The sequence below is a fragment of the Pseudorasbora parva genome, chromosome 5 (assembly GCF_024679245.1).
Source record: "Pseudorasbora parva isolate DD20220531a chromosome 5, ASM2467924v1, whole genome shotgun sequence".
In the NCBI taxonomy this organism is placed as follows: domain Eukaryota; kingdom Metazoa; phylum Chordata; class Actinopteri; order Cypriniformes; family Gobionidae; genus Pseudorasbora; species Pseudorasbora parva.
In genome coordinates, this window is record NC_090176.1 from 7,065,919 (window position 1) to 7,081,656 (window position 15,738).

The 15,738-nt window shown below is 42.1% G+C and overlaps 1 protein-coding gene across 2 annotated transcripts in view; it reads left to right on the forward strand.

Moving 5' to 3' along the window:
• The window catches only part of pde11a (phosphodiesterase 11a), a 136,876-nt gene that overhangs the window by 96,557 nt on the left and 24,581 nt on the right, over positions 1 to 15,738 (forward strand). For both annotated transcript variants that reach the window (XM_067443128.1, XM_067443127.1), the window contains exons 7-10: positions 1,949 to 2,024; positions 5,625 to 5,692; positions 9,598 to 9,690; positions 14,871 to 14,921. In XM_067443128.1, coding sequence (XP_067299229.1) covers positions 1,949 to 2,024; positions 5,625 to 5,692; positions 9,598 to 9,690; positions 14,871 to 14,921 — 288 coding nt within the window. The remainder of the gene's footprint in view (positions 1 to 1,948; positions 2,025 to 5,624; positions 5,693 to 9,597; positions 9,691 to 14,870; positions 14,922 to 15,738) is intronic.

Sequence of the window (15,738 nt, forward strand, 5' to 3'; positions counted from 1 at the left end):
GGAGGACTATCTGAGCCACTCAAGTTGCTCATGCCCTGGCATCAACCTAATTGGACGTTGGAGGAATATGTGGGAATCGCATTGTGGCTGAGTGGCTCTACATATACTGTGGGGGCTGTGGAGGAACGCGGCACTCCCGCAGTACCCGACAGTCCAGAGATTAGTCCCGTCCTAGCCTCCGTCCAGGTCCCTGCTCTGGTGGTCCCTGCTCCGGTGGTCCCTGCTCCGGTGGTCCCGAGTCCAGTGGTCTCTGCTCCGGTGGTCCCGAGTCCAGTGGTCTCTGCTCCGGTGGTCCCGAGTCCAGTGGTCTCTGCTCCGGTGGTCTCTGCTCCGGTGGTCTCTGCTCCGGTGGTCTCTGCTCCGGTGGTCTCTGCTCCGGTGGTCTCTGCTCCGGTGGTCTCTGCTCCGGTGGTCTCTGCTCCGGTGGTCTCTGCTCCGGTGGTCCTGAGTCCGGTGGTCTCTGCTCTGGTGGTCTCTGTTCCGGTGGTCCTGAGTCCAGTGGTCTCTGCTCCGGTGGACCCTGCTCCGGTGGTCTCTGCTCCGGTGGTCCCGAGTCCAGTGGTCTCTGCTCCGGTGGTCTCGGGTCCAGTGGTCTCTGCTCCGGTGGTCTCTGCTCCGGTGGTCCTGAGTCCGGTGGTCTCTGCTCCAGTGGTCTCTGCTCCGGTGGTCCCGAGTCCAGTGGTCCTGAGTCCAGTGGTTTCTGCTCCGGTGGTCTCTGCTCTGATTTCAATCTCAGAGATCGCCATGGCGGTTGCTGCCATCCCGGACGCGTTGCCCAGGCACCTTTCTCTGCCCGCACCGCCCAGGACCTGTGCTGTTTCCACACTGCCCTGGCCTCCCAAATTCTGCGTCCCTCCCGTCCCACCCTGGTCTGTCCCTCCCGTCCCGCCCTGGTCCATCCTGCCCCTGGGCCTGCCTCCGCTCCACCTCCCTCCTGGACATTTTAGGAGCGTCTGGTAGCCGCTCCATTGAGGGGAGGTTATGTCACGATCCCAGCTCTGGGTCTTTTGTTTAGTATGGACTTTTATGTTGAAGTGCCTTCTGTTTTCAATGTTTCTATGTTCTCTTCCTGTTTGGTTTCTGTCTCTCCTTGTTGTCATATCAGTTGTTATGGTTACCTTCATTGTACACACCTGCAGTCTATCTACTCATTGTGTTGTGTATTTAAGGTCTTGGTTTTCATGTAATGTTTGCGAGTCGTTAATTGTAAGTCTGGATGTTCTGACCTGCGTTTACTGTTCTTTGGTATGGATCGTGTTTGTTTTCTAATTCTGATGTCCCTGTACTTTTCTGAGGAGTCTTGGAATTAAAGGTGTGCGTGCAAATGGATTCTCTCTCAGCTCCTTTTCTCAGTGATCCGTTACAAATATTTACATTTTGTGACGAACATATCTTAAATAGAAACAAAGTTGTTATAGTTTTAAAATTCCATTCTCACTTGTTTATTTTAATGTTTGAGAAGCAAAGTTGGTTGTTTTTAGTTGTTGTTGTTTTTCATAGTGTGATTTTTGGTGAAGTTTATTGAATCCAATTAAGGGCAATTTGACCCGGGAATCTAAAGAGCATAGCAGAATTGTAACATAATATAAAGGCTTGTCTCGTTTTAAATGTTATATATTGTTGCATTGTTGTAGATGTAATTTTACCCTGTAATATTAAGGGACCAGTTGAAATTGTATTCTGTGGTAATGGAAAGCAGATCACAGCTGCTACAGTTGTTTTTAACCCAGAATATTCCTTTTAAAGAGCCTGATTAAAGTTGAGAGATACCTCTGCTCTGCATGAGACCTTGGACCTCTGTCGGCTCTTGTGTGTCTTCTAAATGCCAGCAGCACAATGTTATATAACACCATGTCTTCAGACAATCTCATATTTCTGCTCGCTTCTCCTCACAAGCTTATAGTCAGATCATTTGTTTTTTGATGTGATGACAAGTGTTTGTTTTCAGGCAGATCAGTTGTCTGGCTTCCATATTAGATCTGTCCTGTGTGTCCCTATCTGGAACAGTAACCACCAAATCATAGGTAAGTTATCCAATGGACCGCTGTTGTTTGACTACATAGAGTATGTACTGATGTTCCCTGCTCTGCTGTGTTGTACTTCATTGTGTGTGAGTAAATGGAGGACAAACATGTGTATGTATGATAATGTCTGTTTAAATGTATATCTGTGTGTCAGATTAGCGTATGTGTGTGCTGCTGCAGAGTGCAGTGTGTGTGCGTGGGTGGATGTGTGTGTGTGTGTGTGTGTGGGAAGTCTCTGCCAGGGAGCGAAAGTCATTATGAGCACAAACAGCCAGTTGAAGAAAGAGTCAAGGATGTCTTCATTCAAAAGATTCTTCTCTCGCTTCCTTCATCTCTGCCTTAGATTCAGAGCCAGTTTTCCTTTCTTGCAAATCGTGTCTGAAGCCAGTGTGAGAAATTTCAGCACTATGAGGAGAGAAATCATCTAAATCTCTGGTCTGTGAAACTTCAGTCCACAAATGAAATATTTTATATCTATAATATGCTGTATATATAGCCTTTATGAAATCTTCGGATATGTTCAGAATGGCACACAGGATAACACTATTTTTGTAGCATGCAAGACAAAAGGGAGAGTAAATTTAGGGGAATGCAATACTGGTCCACCATATAGTGCAACCTTCACTTGGGTAAAGGACTGTTGACTGCTCTGTCCACTGGACCCGGTCTGAAGCCCCCTTTCTAGTAAGATCAGTCAGTGTGCTGATGACATCCTAATAGTAATAAACCGCCTGTAATAGCCAGCCAGCTTCAAAAACTGTCTCACCCTCTTTTCGGTTTCTGGGTAGCTTGCAATTGCTGCGGTTTTGTAAATTGTCAATTTGGGGCCACACCTGCCCATGACCCCCAGGTACCGTACTACCACCTGTCCAATTGCACACTTCTTTGGGTTTACCATGAGCCACAGTGTGCGCAGTTTCCTCAGGACCGCTCTTAGCCCCGAACAACCCCAATGGAAGTGTAACAAATTGGTGTAAACCAAACGGTGGAAAGAGCCATTTTCTCACTGGACATTGGTGTTAAGGGTGTTAGCCAATACCTTTTGTCAAATACACTGTCAAGTATAAAAGGACATGCCACAAAGCACCAGCGAACATATCTGCGAATACCTGGCCAATGGCCAGCCCCAGCTCTTCGCTCGTCCCGGTCGGCTCTCGATTCGCAGGGGCCAACCTTGCAAATGCCCCTCAGATAATCCAAAAATAATGGCCAATTCTTCCCAAAATTATAGGGTGGCTGATGGGGGGATTAACCGCCACCTCTATTCTATGCTTACTAGCTATTGTGATGACGCAACAGCATATTTCTGAACATCCCCGTGCACACACTGCACCCTCACCACACGGCTCATATCCCATGGCCCTGGTTGCGTCAGACATTGATGCATAGAGGTTTGGTTACAACCCAATTCCACCAAAGCCTGATGGGTATTTCCCCTGATACCTATCTGATAACTTCCAGCTCGATCAGGGGCACTTTGCGGGCACTCGGGGACCCGGATCTGCATATCCACCTCCATTGAGGTGCACTGATCCTGAAAATGTCCAGGCTCCCTGCGGCATGGACCGGCTTCCCCTCCGCACCAGAGGCACCGGGAACGTCCTCTCTCAGATGAGATGAGAGGTAGGAAGGTTACATTAGATGATGTGGGGCCTTGTCATGGAGGCAGGTGGTGGTGACTTTGTGTTATCCCATCGGCCCTGACGCATCCTGTCGCACCTGCGGGATGGGAACTGGATACGCTCCTAGGAGCAAGGATAGGCAGAGAGGGAGAGAGATGCTCACTGCCCCAAAATATGCTGCCAAATGGTCCTATGCTTACTGGATGATGTCCTGCAGTGACGTTGGCCGGTGGCACTAGACCCATTCTGCCATTCGTTTTGGGAATTGAAGGGTAAATTGCTCCAATACCACCGACTCCACTGGTGGCAAGCTTTGCAGGGCTGCTGAGCAAAGGCAAAATAGGTGGCAGCCTTGTCTGGAGCTCTGCCAATGTTGCTCGGGAATACGGCCCACCTGTTGCAAGATGGCTTTCTTGAAATCATCCATGAGGTTTTGCTCCATGTGTGCTCCATTCGGCACCAGTGTGGCAAAGCTTAAACTTGTTGTGGTGGGAATGAAGGAGACAGAGGTCAAAGAATGGCTGTGCACCACACACAATTTATTCATACACTTCAGTTAAGCAAACAAAAATATAGCACGAGGGCTTTTCAACTGCAACTCAGATTTCTGTACCCGAAACACTTCTTTAACACGGCTTCCACGTGCACAGCACACTCCCCAGGCATCCGCTTCTCTGCACTCACGCCGCTCCTTTTCACACATCTACCGATTCACGGCAAAGGTCAAACACCTGTTAGTTCTCATTATCCAGAGGCATTTTCCTTACCATTCAATTCCCCTGCACTTGCTCTCTCCACCTGCAGTGGCTGCCAAACTACACCCCTTCTTCCACAGCAGTGTATACTGCAAATTGTCTGTATGGGTGAAATATGACCTACTACAAACATGTGCACTACACAAACAAAGTACACATGAAATAATGTATCCCAAAATGCGCTCGGCCTCTATTTCTACAATGTCCAATGAACGAGAAGTTATATCAGCATGCTGCTTTTTAAATTCACCAGTGTTTTTTTATGATATATTCATCCATGCATATAATTTTTTTTTAATGAATGTGCCTCATAATCTTTAAGCAAAAAACTCTGGCAGCGACATCTCTTCTTTGATGACGAGGGCAGGGTACATGTCTCACATGAGATCCAATAGGAAGCAACAACCATGCAACCATCCAATCAATTCTCCATGGACAAAATCAAGCCCCACCTTACATTTGTTCTTGTTCCAGAAGCCGTTTTACTCAGATATATGTCACAATAAGGAAGAAAAGACTAACATTTCATATTTCCATATGTGTGTGTGTGTGTGTGTGTGTGTGTGTGTGTGTGTGTGTGTGTGTGTGTGTGTGTGTGTGTGTGTGTGTGTGTGTGTGTGTGTGGTGTGTGTGTGTGTGTGTGTGAGCCTGTGTGTGTGTGTGTGTGTGTGTGTGTGTGTGTGTGTGTGTGTGTGTGTGTGTGTGTGTGTGTGTGTGTGTGTGTGTGTGTGTGTGTGTGTGTGTGCGGGTACATATCAGCGGGCTTTCAGGCGAATGGGCTTCTCCATGTATATATAAATGTTGAAATTATGAGCAGTGTCATGGTAGAGCCGGTCCAATGCAAGCTCTACGTTTATGATTGACTGTAATGAGACGGTGAGGATGGAGAGAGGAGTTAGGTGTGTGAACAGGGGGAGGGCTTGCACTTAAAGGAACAATCATTCTAAGTACATACTAAAACACAGCATACTGTTTAATTAGCCAGGTAGAGAGAGAGAGAGAGAGAGAGAGAGAGAGAGAGAGAGAGAGAGAGAGAGAGAGAGAGAGAGAGAGAGAGAGAGAGAGAGAGAGAGAGAGAGAGAGAGAGAGAGAGAGAGAGAGAGAGAGAGAGAGATTGGAAGTGCAGCGAGGAAGATATTCCTGATACCAGCACAGCATTACTGTGCTTTAAAGAACCTCATATGGGTCATAAAAAACAGTCTTCATGTGTGTGTGTGTTGCAGGTGTAGCTCAGGTCTTGAACAGGTTGGATGGGAAACCGTTTGATGATGCAGATCAGAGGCTGTTTGAGGTATGGCATAAATCATCTGTGAGATCTTTTTATGAATGCTTGTGTACTCTGTGCTTCTATCATGAGTTTATTTGGAGCATACACATAAGCCATAATTCTCTCAAATCGCTCTTAGACCCTTGCAGTCAAGTGAAAGATGTTCAGTGTTCGCTGTATGCTGGTCCTGCAGCACGATAACAAACACATTATAATGGTAAAAATCCACTCAACCCTTTTTTTAATCCCCATAAATCATAAGAATTGTCTCAGAACAAGCCGTTTGCAGAGTCTAGCTTTCGTGACATCACATATGCCTAGGATGTTGCCTCCGCCCACACGGACTGCTGACAGACTACACCCTATTAGTTTAGACCCCGCCCTCAGAGAGCGGTACACTGTCCGTCATGTTTATCTCCTCACCAGAGCATTCAAGTTGGAAATGTGTTCTTTTTAAAGCTACTACAGTTATTCAGTCAAGAGCAGTGTGTGATTTCCTGTTTTTCTTTTTTCACATATTATTTTATCTTATAATATAGAAAATTGGGCATAAACTAATATTAATTACAAAGATTATTGTATAAATTATAATATTTGAATACAGTTAGGGCTTAAACATGAATGTTTTGGAAATAATACAATGTTTAAGCCTTTAATAACAAAATATTATATGTAATAGTAAAATGCATATTTCAAACCCGATTCCAAAAAAGTTTGAATAAAAATTTTTGAATAAAAAGGAATGCAATAATTTAAAAATCTCATAAACTTATATTTTATTCACAAAAGAATATAGATAACATATCAAATGTTGTAAGTGAGACATTTTTAAAATGTCATGCCAAATATTGGCTCATTTTGGATTTCATGAGAGCTACATATTCCAAAATAAGTTGGGATAGGTAGCAATAAGAGCCCGGGAAAAGTTAAATGTACATATAAGGAAAAGCTGGAGGACCAATTTGCAACTTATTAGGTCTTTTGGCAACATGATTGGGTATAAAAAGAGCCTCTCAGAGTGGCAGTGTCTCTCAGAAGTCAAGATGGGCAGAGGATCACCAATTCCCCCAATGCTGCGGCGAAAAATAGTGGAGCAATATCAGAAAGGAGTTTCTCACAGAAAAAATGCACAAAGATTGAAGTTATCATCATCTACAGTGCATAATATCATCCAAAGATTCAGAGAATCTGGAACAATCTCTGTGCGTAAGGGTCAAGGCTGGAAAACCAAACTGGATGCCCGTGATCTTCAGCCCTTAGACGGCACTGCATCACATACAGGAATGATAATGTAATGGAGATCACAACATGGGCTCAGGATACTTCCAGAAAACATTGGTGAACACAATCCACCGTGCCTTTCGCCGTTGCAGACTAAAACTCTACAGGTCAAAAAAGAAGCCATTTCTAAACATGATCCAGAAGCGCAGGCGTTTCTCTGGGCCAAGGCTCATTTAAAATGGACCGTGGCAAAGTGGAAAACTGATCTGGGGTCAGACAAATTAAAATTTGAAGTTCTTTTTGGAAAACTGGGACGCCATGTCATCCGGACTAAAGAGGACAAGGACAACCCAAGTTGTTATCGGCGCTCAGTTCAGAAGCTGCATCTCTGATGGTATGGGGTTCATGAGTGTGTGTGGCATGGGCAGCTTACACATCTGGAAAGGCACCATCAATGCTGAAAGGTATATACAAGTTCTAGAAGAACATCTGCTCCATCCAGACGTCGTCTCTTTCAGGGAAGACCTTGCATTTTCCAACATGACAATGCCAGACCACATACTGCATCAATTACAACATCATGGCTGTGTAGAAGAAGGATCCGGCACTGAAATGGCCAGCCTGCAGTCCAGATCTTTCACCCATAGAAAACATTTGGTGCATCATAAAGAGGAAGATGCGACAAAGAAGACCTAAGACAGTTGAGCAACTAGAAGCCTGTATTAGACAAGAATGGGACAACATTCCTATTCCTAAACTTGAGCAACTGGTCTCCTCAGTCCCCAGACGTTTGCAGACTGATATAAAAAGAAGAGGGGATGCCACACAGGGGTAAACATGGCCCTGTCCCAACTTTTCTGAGATGTGTTGATGCCATGAAATGTAAAATCAACTTTTTTTTCTCTTAAAATTATAATTTTTTTCAGTTTAAACATTTGATATGTCATCTGTGTTGTATTCTGAATAAAATATTGAAATTCGAAACTTCCACATCATTGCATTCTGTTTTTATTCACAATTTGTACAGTGTCCCAACTTTTTTTGGAATCGGGTTTGTATGTATATATATCTACTCATGTGATATTATATATCATGCTTCTCGTGTGATATATATATATATATATATATATATATATATATATATATATATATATATATATATATATATATATATATATATATATATGATATCACACGAGTAGCTGTGCGATATGTCTGTTATAGGTAATCATATCTGTGCTGATATACAGCCATATCGCATGGCTACGAGTGTGATATTGTGTTTATACAATATTTAAATAGCAATTATTAAAAAAAAAAAGGAAATAAACACAAACAAACAATTCAGTCAAATGCTCTAGTACAGGAATCAAGATAAATATAGCCGAAATATAAAGTTATGAAACTTAAAGGGTTAGTTCACCCGAAAAGGAAAATTCTGACATTAATAACTCACCCTCATGTCATCCGTCAGACCTCCGTTCATCTTCACACACAGATGAAGATATTAGTGTTGAAATCCGATGGCTCAGAAAGGCCTTCATTGACACCAATGTCATTTCCTCTCTCAAGACCCATAAAGGCACTAAAGATGTCGTTATAAAGCCCATCTCACTACAGCGGCTCTACAATCATTTTATAAAGCGGCAAGGATAGTTTTTGTGCACAAAACAAAACAAAATAACTTATATAGTGATGGCCAATTTCAAAACACTGCTTCCTAAAGCTTCGGAGTGCTATGAATCAGCGTATTGAATCACTGACTCGATACGCAGCTTCATAACACTCCGAAGCTTTGGGAAGCAGTGTTTGAAATCGGCCATCACTCACTCATCACACAGTCATTATTTCATTTTTTGTGCACAAAAACTACTCTTGTCGCTTCATAAAATGATTGCAGAACCACGGTAGTGAGATCTTAATTTGCGTTCTGAAGATGAACGGAGGTCTTACGGGTCTGGAACGACATGAGGGAGAGGAATTAATGATTTCATTTTGGGTGAACTAACCCTTTAACTTTGCTTTTAAGTAATTGATTAATAAGACCAAAGATTGCCCTTTTGATATACCCCACATTAATTATATCTCATGTTTAAGCACTATCTACATAAGAGACAGCAGCAAATTCCCTATATTACTGGCCAAGATGAAGCTGTTCTCTGCGGGTACATGAGCGCTGAACGGCCGCTGACAGCCTGGAGCTCACATCTGCGAAAGCATCTAAACAAATCATAAAATAGGTGTTATGTTTATATAAGAGTCACATATTTAAGGTCTAACTAACTATACATTCTCATTTAAAAGAACTCACCATGACAATCACCAAGAGTGTGTGATTCAATCTGTGAAACGGCTCCAGTGTTGATACTGGGAGATTATCCACGGCTGGAAAAGGCTCTCAGCCAATAAGATTTAAGAACCAGAAATCATTTTTTGATAAATTACAGACAAAATACAATATACAGGTGTATTTTTATTATTTTATTATAATATGTGTAAAATGTGTAACTTCTTAAATTGATCACCGGCATCAGTAAAGCATTTGTATTACATATCATTTTGTAACTTAATTTTAACTTAAACTGTTACTATAATAACTCTGATTCACACAAACACTCTTAAACAAAGGTTTAAAACTCACGTTCAGAGGTTTAAATCGGTTGTTGAGGACTTACGTGTAACTACATAATCTCTTTTTCTCTCCTTAGGCATTCGTGATATTCTGTGGACTGGGAATCAATAATACCATTATGTATGACCAAGTGAAGAAGTCCTGGGCCAAACAGTCTGTCGCTTTGGATGTATGTCTCTCCAAAACACACACAGACACACACTTAACTGTAATTGGTAGGATTTTTCTGAAGTGGTGGCTGATTAGTTGCAGCATTTTTAACTGGTGGATTGTTAGATTAGAAACATGATTCAACATGAGCAAAGATGTGAGCGTGTGATTGGTGGAATATTGACCTAGTTCCTGTTAGAGGCGGAGCTTAATGCAGGAGCCGGAGGAGCTGTGTTCACTCATGACTCAGAGTAGGTTTGACACTCACACTGCAGTCTTCTCTATTAAAGGGATCATTTAATGGAAAACTGGATTTTTGAAATATGAGTCTAACCGACTATGTAGAGTTACTGTGATGCTCGCTACGCAAATCTTCCAGTTCATTCAGAATATTTATTGAAATGTATCTATCTTTATAATGTTGATGTCACACTCACAAACAGCCTGTTCAGTGAGTGGGCGGAAAATGATCAATTCAAACCAAATTATCACTGTGTTGCTACAAGAAACATTCACTGAAATATAAGTGGACTTAAAATGCTATGAAAGAGCAGAATATGACCCTTTAATCTAACAATGCATTTAATAAAAGAATGATGCAGTGGGACACAGGAATAACCCCCCCTTCAAAGCCTCAATCGACCGCTTTCAAACTCATATGATGTGTGTTTACAGTCATAATACTCATCTGGTCTGTGGCCAAAAGCTTATAACTCTTAAATAGACACTCTTTCACAAAATTTTACGAAAATTGGTGAACACATGCAACATATGATCCTAAACAAGCCTACAAACTTTTAGGAGATCGGACCATAGGTGGTGCTAAAACTGTTAAAAAGCTTTCAAAAACCATACATTTCCTGTATCCGCTGTATTGGCTTTTCCTTTTATGATTTAAAGGGGGGGTGAAACACTCAGTTTCAGTCAGTGTCATGTCAATCTTGAGTACCTATAGAGTAGCATTGCATCCTGCATATCTCCGAAAAGTCTTTATTTTTTTTATAATTATATAAGAAAGATGCGCTGTTCCGAGTCTTTCCGAAAAAAGCCGAGCGGGTGGGGGCGTGTCGTGTGAGCGGAGCTAAATAATGACGTGTGCAGCAGCGCGCTGTGTGTTGAGTCGAGTGCGTCGTAAAGCTGTGTCATCCCTAACAGCGGGAAAAAAACTTTATTCTTAACAAACTTTCATTCTTATTTTTAACAAAATAAAAATATGGCTTTTAATCAGATACAGCCATACATCTATGATCCGGAATCAGACCCAGAGGCTGCAGTTGAACAGGAGCAGCAGCAAAAACGACTAGAGCAGGACGTCTCTATGTGGTACAAGTTATACACTAACTATATAATATGCTTAGCGGCTTGTGTTATTTACATATTTATACTTGAATTATATCGTCGTATTTTTGTCTTTGAAGGTGTACATGTGGGAAGTGCAGTTGTGCACGTGTGTGTGTGTGTTTGTGTGTTTACGCGTGGTTTGTGTAGACAGGTTAAGTTAGTGTTTACATAGAAAGACACGGAATAGTAGCGCATTTGAATGAAGAAAGCGTGCTTATTTAGTTCAACATATTTCCCCCCTCTTTGTGTATTGTTGTTTGGAGTGCTTTTACAATACACAAACATAAAGTTACACATATAGTGGCCAGCTAAACAAATGTACACGCACTACACATCGCATGCTCCATTGATCAATTAACTATACGTGATCATGTTTGGGCTACTTGATGAGCATAGACACAGACATTTGAAGCAGTCTCACTCACCGCCCGCGGTTCTAACGTTGAGACTGCTCCATCCTTCAGCATTAGGCGATTGGGAAAATCCTGTGTCGAGCTGGGCCTTGTTTATGAAACAGTCGGCACCGAAATGCAGCGAACAGATATAAACATTCGCGCAACTCAGTTGCTGATCTGGAAAAGCAAATTCCATCCACTGTTGCCTTAACGAGGGGGTTTTGGGGAATCTGTACAGGACTGTCTTGGTCTGGCAACCAAAAACGCACTTTTTGATGTCATTGTTATGTGCACATCACCTGTCCAGCATCCTACAAGCCAGCGCTTTGATGGGCGTAGCCTGTTGCTTTCGCTCTCTCCCTCTCTCTCTCTCTCACGCTCTTCCGGTAGAATTGTCCGTAAGGCCCATACAAGGAAATTCCGCCCCATTAACGTCAAAGGGGACGCATGATCTCAAAAAACTTGCCGAAACTTAAGACTAACCGGAAGTAGTATTTTTGACAAAGAAATACTCCCATCAAACGTCCACCTTAACTTTTGAAACTTTGTCTATGTTTAGTATAGGATTCCAAGTCTTTAACAGTGTAAAAAGATCAGTATGCATGAAACAGCATTTCACCCCCCCTTTAAGTAAGGGATAATGTCCAGCCGGTTGTTATCACAGAATAAACCCCCGACAGAGTGATCTTGCATCACTCTGAAGGGGTTTATTCTGCGATAAAAACCGGCTGGGTGGACATTATCCCGCTTATTACACAGCTACTAGTCTCAAATAAATAATTATTAGACACAAAATATTGTCTTGAGATTAAATATTTTATTAGCTCTTACGCAAAGCTTCCGCGAAGAAAAACAGTTCCAACTTGCTTTAAAGCCCCACTGGCTACTTTTGCTCTCGGGGTCCCCCTACAGTTTGGAAAAAATAATGTCCTCAACTACTGTCGTAAGCTCTGTCATCCTACAACAGGGGATGCCATCGCGCGTGCATTTGTTGACATGACAACCCTGATAGCCCTGAACTAGTGATGCACGGGTCGTCTCATAACCCGCGGACCCCGTATGTCTATTTAATGGTCGCGGGTGCGCGGCGGGTTGTAAAAATATATACAGTGGTGCGGGGCGGGCCAAATAACTTCATAAAAGCGTCCCACGGGTCGGTGCAGCACTAACAGTTCCCCTGAACACTGCAGGAGGAGTTCACATGCAGGTGTTCTTCTGGCGGCGCGTGTGAACCTAGGGACAGTCAGTGGCATGTTTCAGCATGTCATATGAATATAATTTCATGGGTTTTATTTTTTTCAAACGCCAAATAATCACGATGCTCACGTTTACAAGCCAGCGTCATTATAGTAGTCTATTGGTTAGCGTTTTCCAGAATCTATATGATACTTCAGTTCAGTGTTTGAGTGGTAGGTAATCACCGTAACAAGCAGGACAGCATCGGTCGGGCACGCCTCCTTCAGCTCACGCCGACGAGCAAACGCTGGTCACATGTTGATCCTCGTCCTGCCTTTAATCACATCACTTTTTCGATTCCTCTTATTGCTTTCCTCCAACAAAACCTTTTCTTTCTTATTTGTCTGTGCTGCTTCGGACATGACTATATTATCCGACGAACAAAGTTGGGCTCGCACGTCCGAATGTAAGGAAGTGTGTCTGTTGGTGGAAGTGACGTACATGCCGTAAAGCAGTCGAATTTTGTAGTTCTTTTTGTTCTCGGGTTACTACCCGAAACCCGAAGTTTAAAAGTACGATTAAAAACGATACAGACCCCATCAGGCTATGGCAGACGTGTCATTCAACCTATTGTAAGTCGATTTATCATCACAAGAGTCTTGAAAAATATATTATGAAGGTTGAAAAGTTGCCTAGTGCTGCTTTAAGCCTTTATCTATTGCTGCTAAATGTTGTAAATGAATGCTGAAAGGGTTAGTTCACCCAAAATGAAACCAAGCCTATGATTTACTCACCCTCAAGTTATTATAGGTGTGTATGACATTCTTCTGTCAGACAAATACAATCTGAGTTATATTTAAAAAGTCCAGGCTAACGTTAACCCCAGCAGTAGTTGTTGTAGTGTTTGAAGTCCATAAAAATGCAGCTGTCCGTCAAATAACGTGCTCCACACGACTCCGATGGGTTAATAGAGCCTTCTGATTCGAATCGATGCGTTTGTGTAAGAAAAATATCTATATTTAAGACTTTATAAAGGAAACCTGCCTTGAAGTCTTCCATTGTAACCCACGGCTGCTTAAGTGACAAGATGGCGCCAGCGTTAAGCACAGAAGTAGAACCGGTCAGGATAACTCCCAGTACCCGGATGAGCGGTGTGTGTTATCTGGAAATAACATACCGCTGAAATGCGCGATTGACCAATCAGAATCAAGTATTTCACAGAGCCGTGTAATAAGTGGTTATATGCTTGCTAAATAAAATATAATATTTTTGTATGCATGTGCTTAAAGGCCTTAAAACGCTTGAACCCTGATAATTGCTGCTAGCAGCTATTTATTATTATTCTCATAAAGTTGTGTCAGTCCGTGTGTGTGTGTGTGTGTGTGTGTGTGTGTGTGTGTGTGTGTGTGTGTGTGGTGTGTGTGCGTGTGTCTGTCTGTGTGTTCCTGGTAAAGCCTACATTATAAGGACAAAATGTCCCCACAAGCATATTAATACCAGTAATGCTCGTCTTTTTGGGGACATTTTTTGGACCCATAAGGAAAACAGCTTATAAATCATACAGATTGAGTCTTTTGAAAATGTGAAAATGTCTGTAGTTGTGTGTGATGGGTAGGGTTAGTGTAAGGGGAGTGAATACACAGTTTGTACTGCATAAAGACCATTACGTCTATGGAAAGTCCCCATAAAATATGGAAATAAAAAACACAAGCATTGCTGATCAGTTTAGAAGGAGAGAGTGATGATTTCATTTCACACATCCTGCTCTAACACACGCACACTTTAAAGGCAAACGGAAAGGCATAGTGACATCTTTCCTCACGACACCACAGAGCAATGTGAAAATGAAGCAGCGGAAGTGAGGACGTCGTGTTTATTATCTGTGTAACTACATTACAGCCGGAGCAGGGAGTGGGTGTGAGCATTAATTAACTTCTGGAAGCTCTTCTCATCCTCCAGGGGAATGCAGGGTTGGCTTCTGTGATATATCTGACTGTATCTATAAGGACTCTCAGTATATTAATTTGTAATAGATCATCACGGACTATAATAAATATTGCATGACCTGTGACCTGTCAGGATGTTATGAATGGACGCTAATCTCAGCAGCCAATCAGAGGGACGCATCAGTGAAATTGTTGTAGTGTCAGAGTTAATGCAATTCAGCTCTCTATATCATCTCTGTGAAGTTTTTATCTTGTCATGTCAATATTATTAACATAGAAATGCATAAACATTTATGGTTTTGTGTGTGTGTGTGTGTGTGTGTGTGTGTGTGTTTCCATAGGTGCTGTCATATCATGCCACATGCTCTAAGACTGAGGTGGATAAGTTTAAGGTAAACATCAATGCATCAAACAGATTGGATTTTATAGCCGTCTGACATTTCAGAAGCTTATCGATAACAGATACATTAGCCTCAGTATATCAGTATCTGACTTCGTTGTTTATGCAGAATGTATAATTCAGAACAAAGCTGTTCAATACCTCATCAGTGTTTGTGCATTATTGATATAGTCTCTGTGGAGTTTATGAAATGCCTCATTTATCATGTGCTGATTTTCTGGTGAAATGCTCATTTTTTGTCATGTGTTAACTGGATTTTGCCAGGAGCTCTTATATCGCTTCATTAACAAGTATCAGCTTGTTCCAAGAGGGAATGAAGAATAAACTGCTTAAAGCCAAATTATATTATACACTAAAGCCTTTAACGCAATTAACGTAGCATTAGTTTATTTATTTTTTCTTGATATCCTTTGGTGTTACATTATATGATCAAATTGTCCTTCATTCAAATGCCTTTAAACCTTTCGAGTGTGATGAAAGACACAAAAGAGACCTCAAATCGCTTCAATTTGCAACGTGTCTACATACACTCTAAAAAAAATACTGGGTTGTTTTTTTATAACCCAAATCCTGGGTTCAGCCTGCTGGGTCATTTTATTGAGTTTTTTTTTTTTAAATATTTTTACCCTGAGGGGAAATTCCTTAATTAAAGGGATAGTTCACCCAAAAAATGAAAATGATCCCATGATTTACTCCCCCTCAAGTCATCCTAGGTGTGCATGACTTTCTTCTTTCAGACGAATACAATCAGAGTTATATTAAAAAATGTCCTGCTCTTACCAGTCTTATAATGGCAGTGAATGACTGTT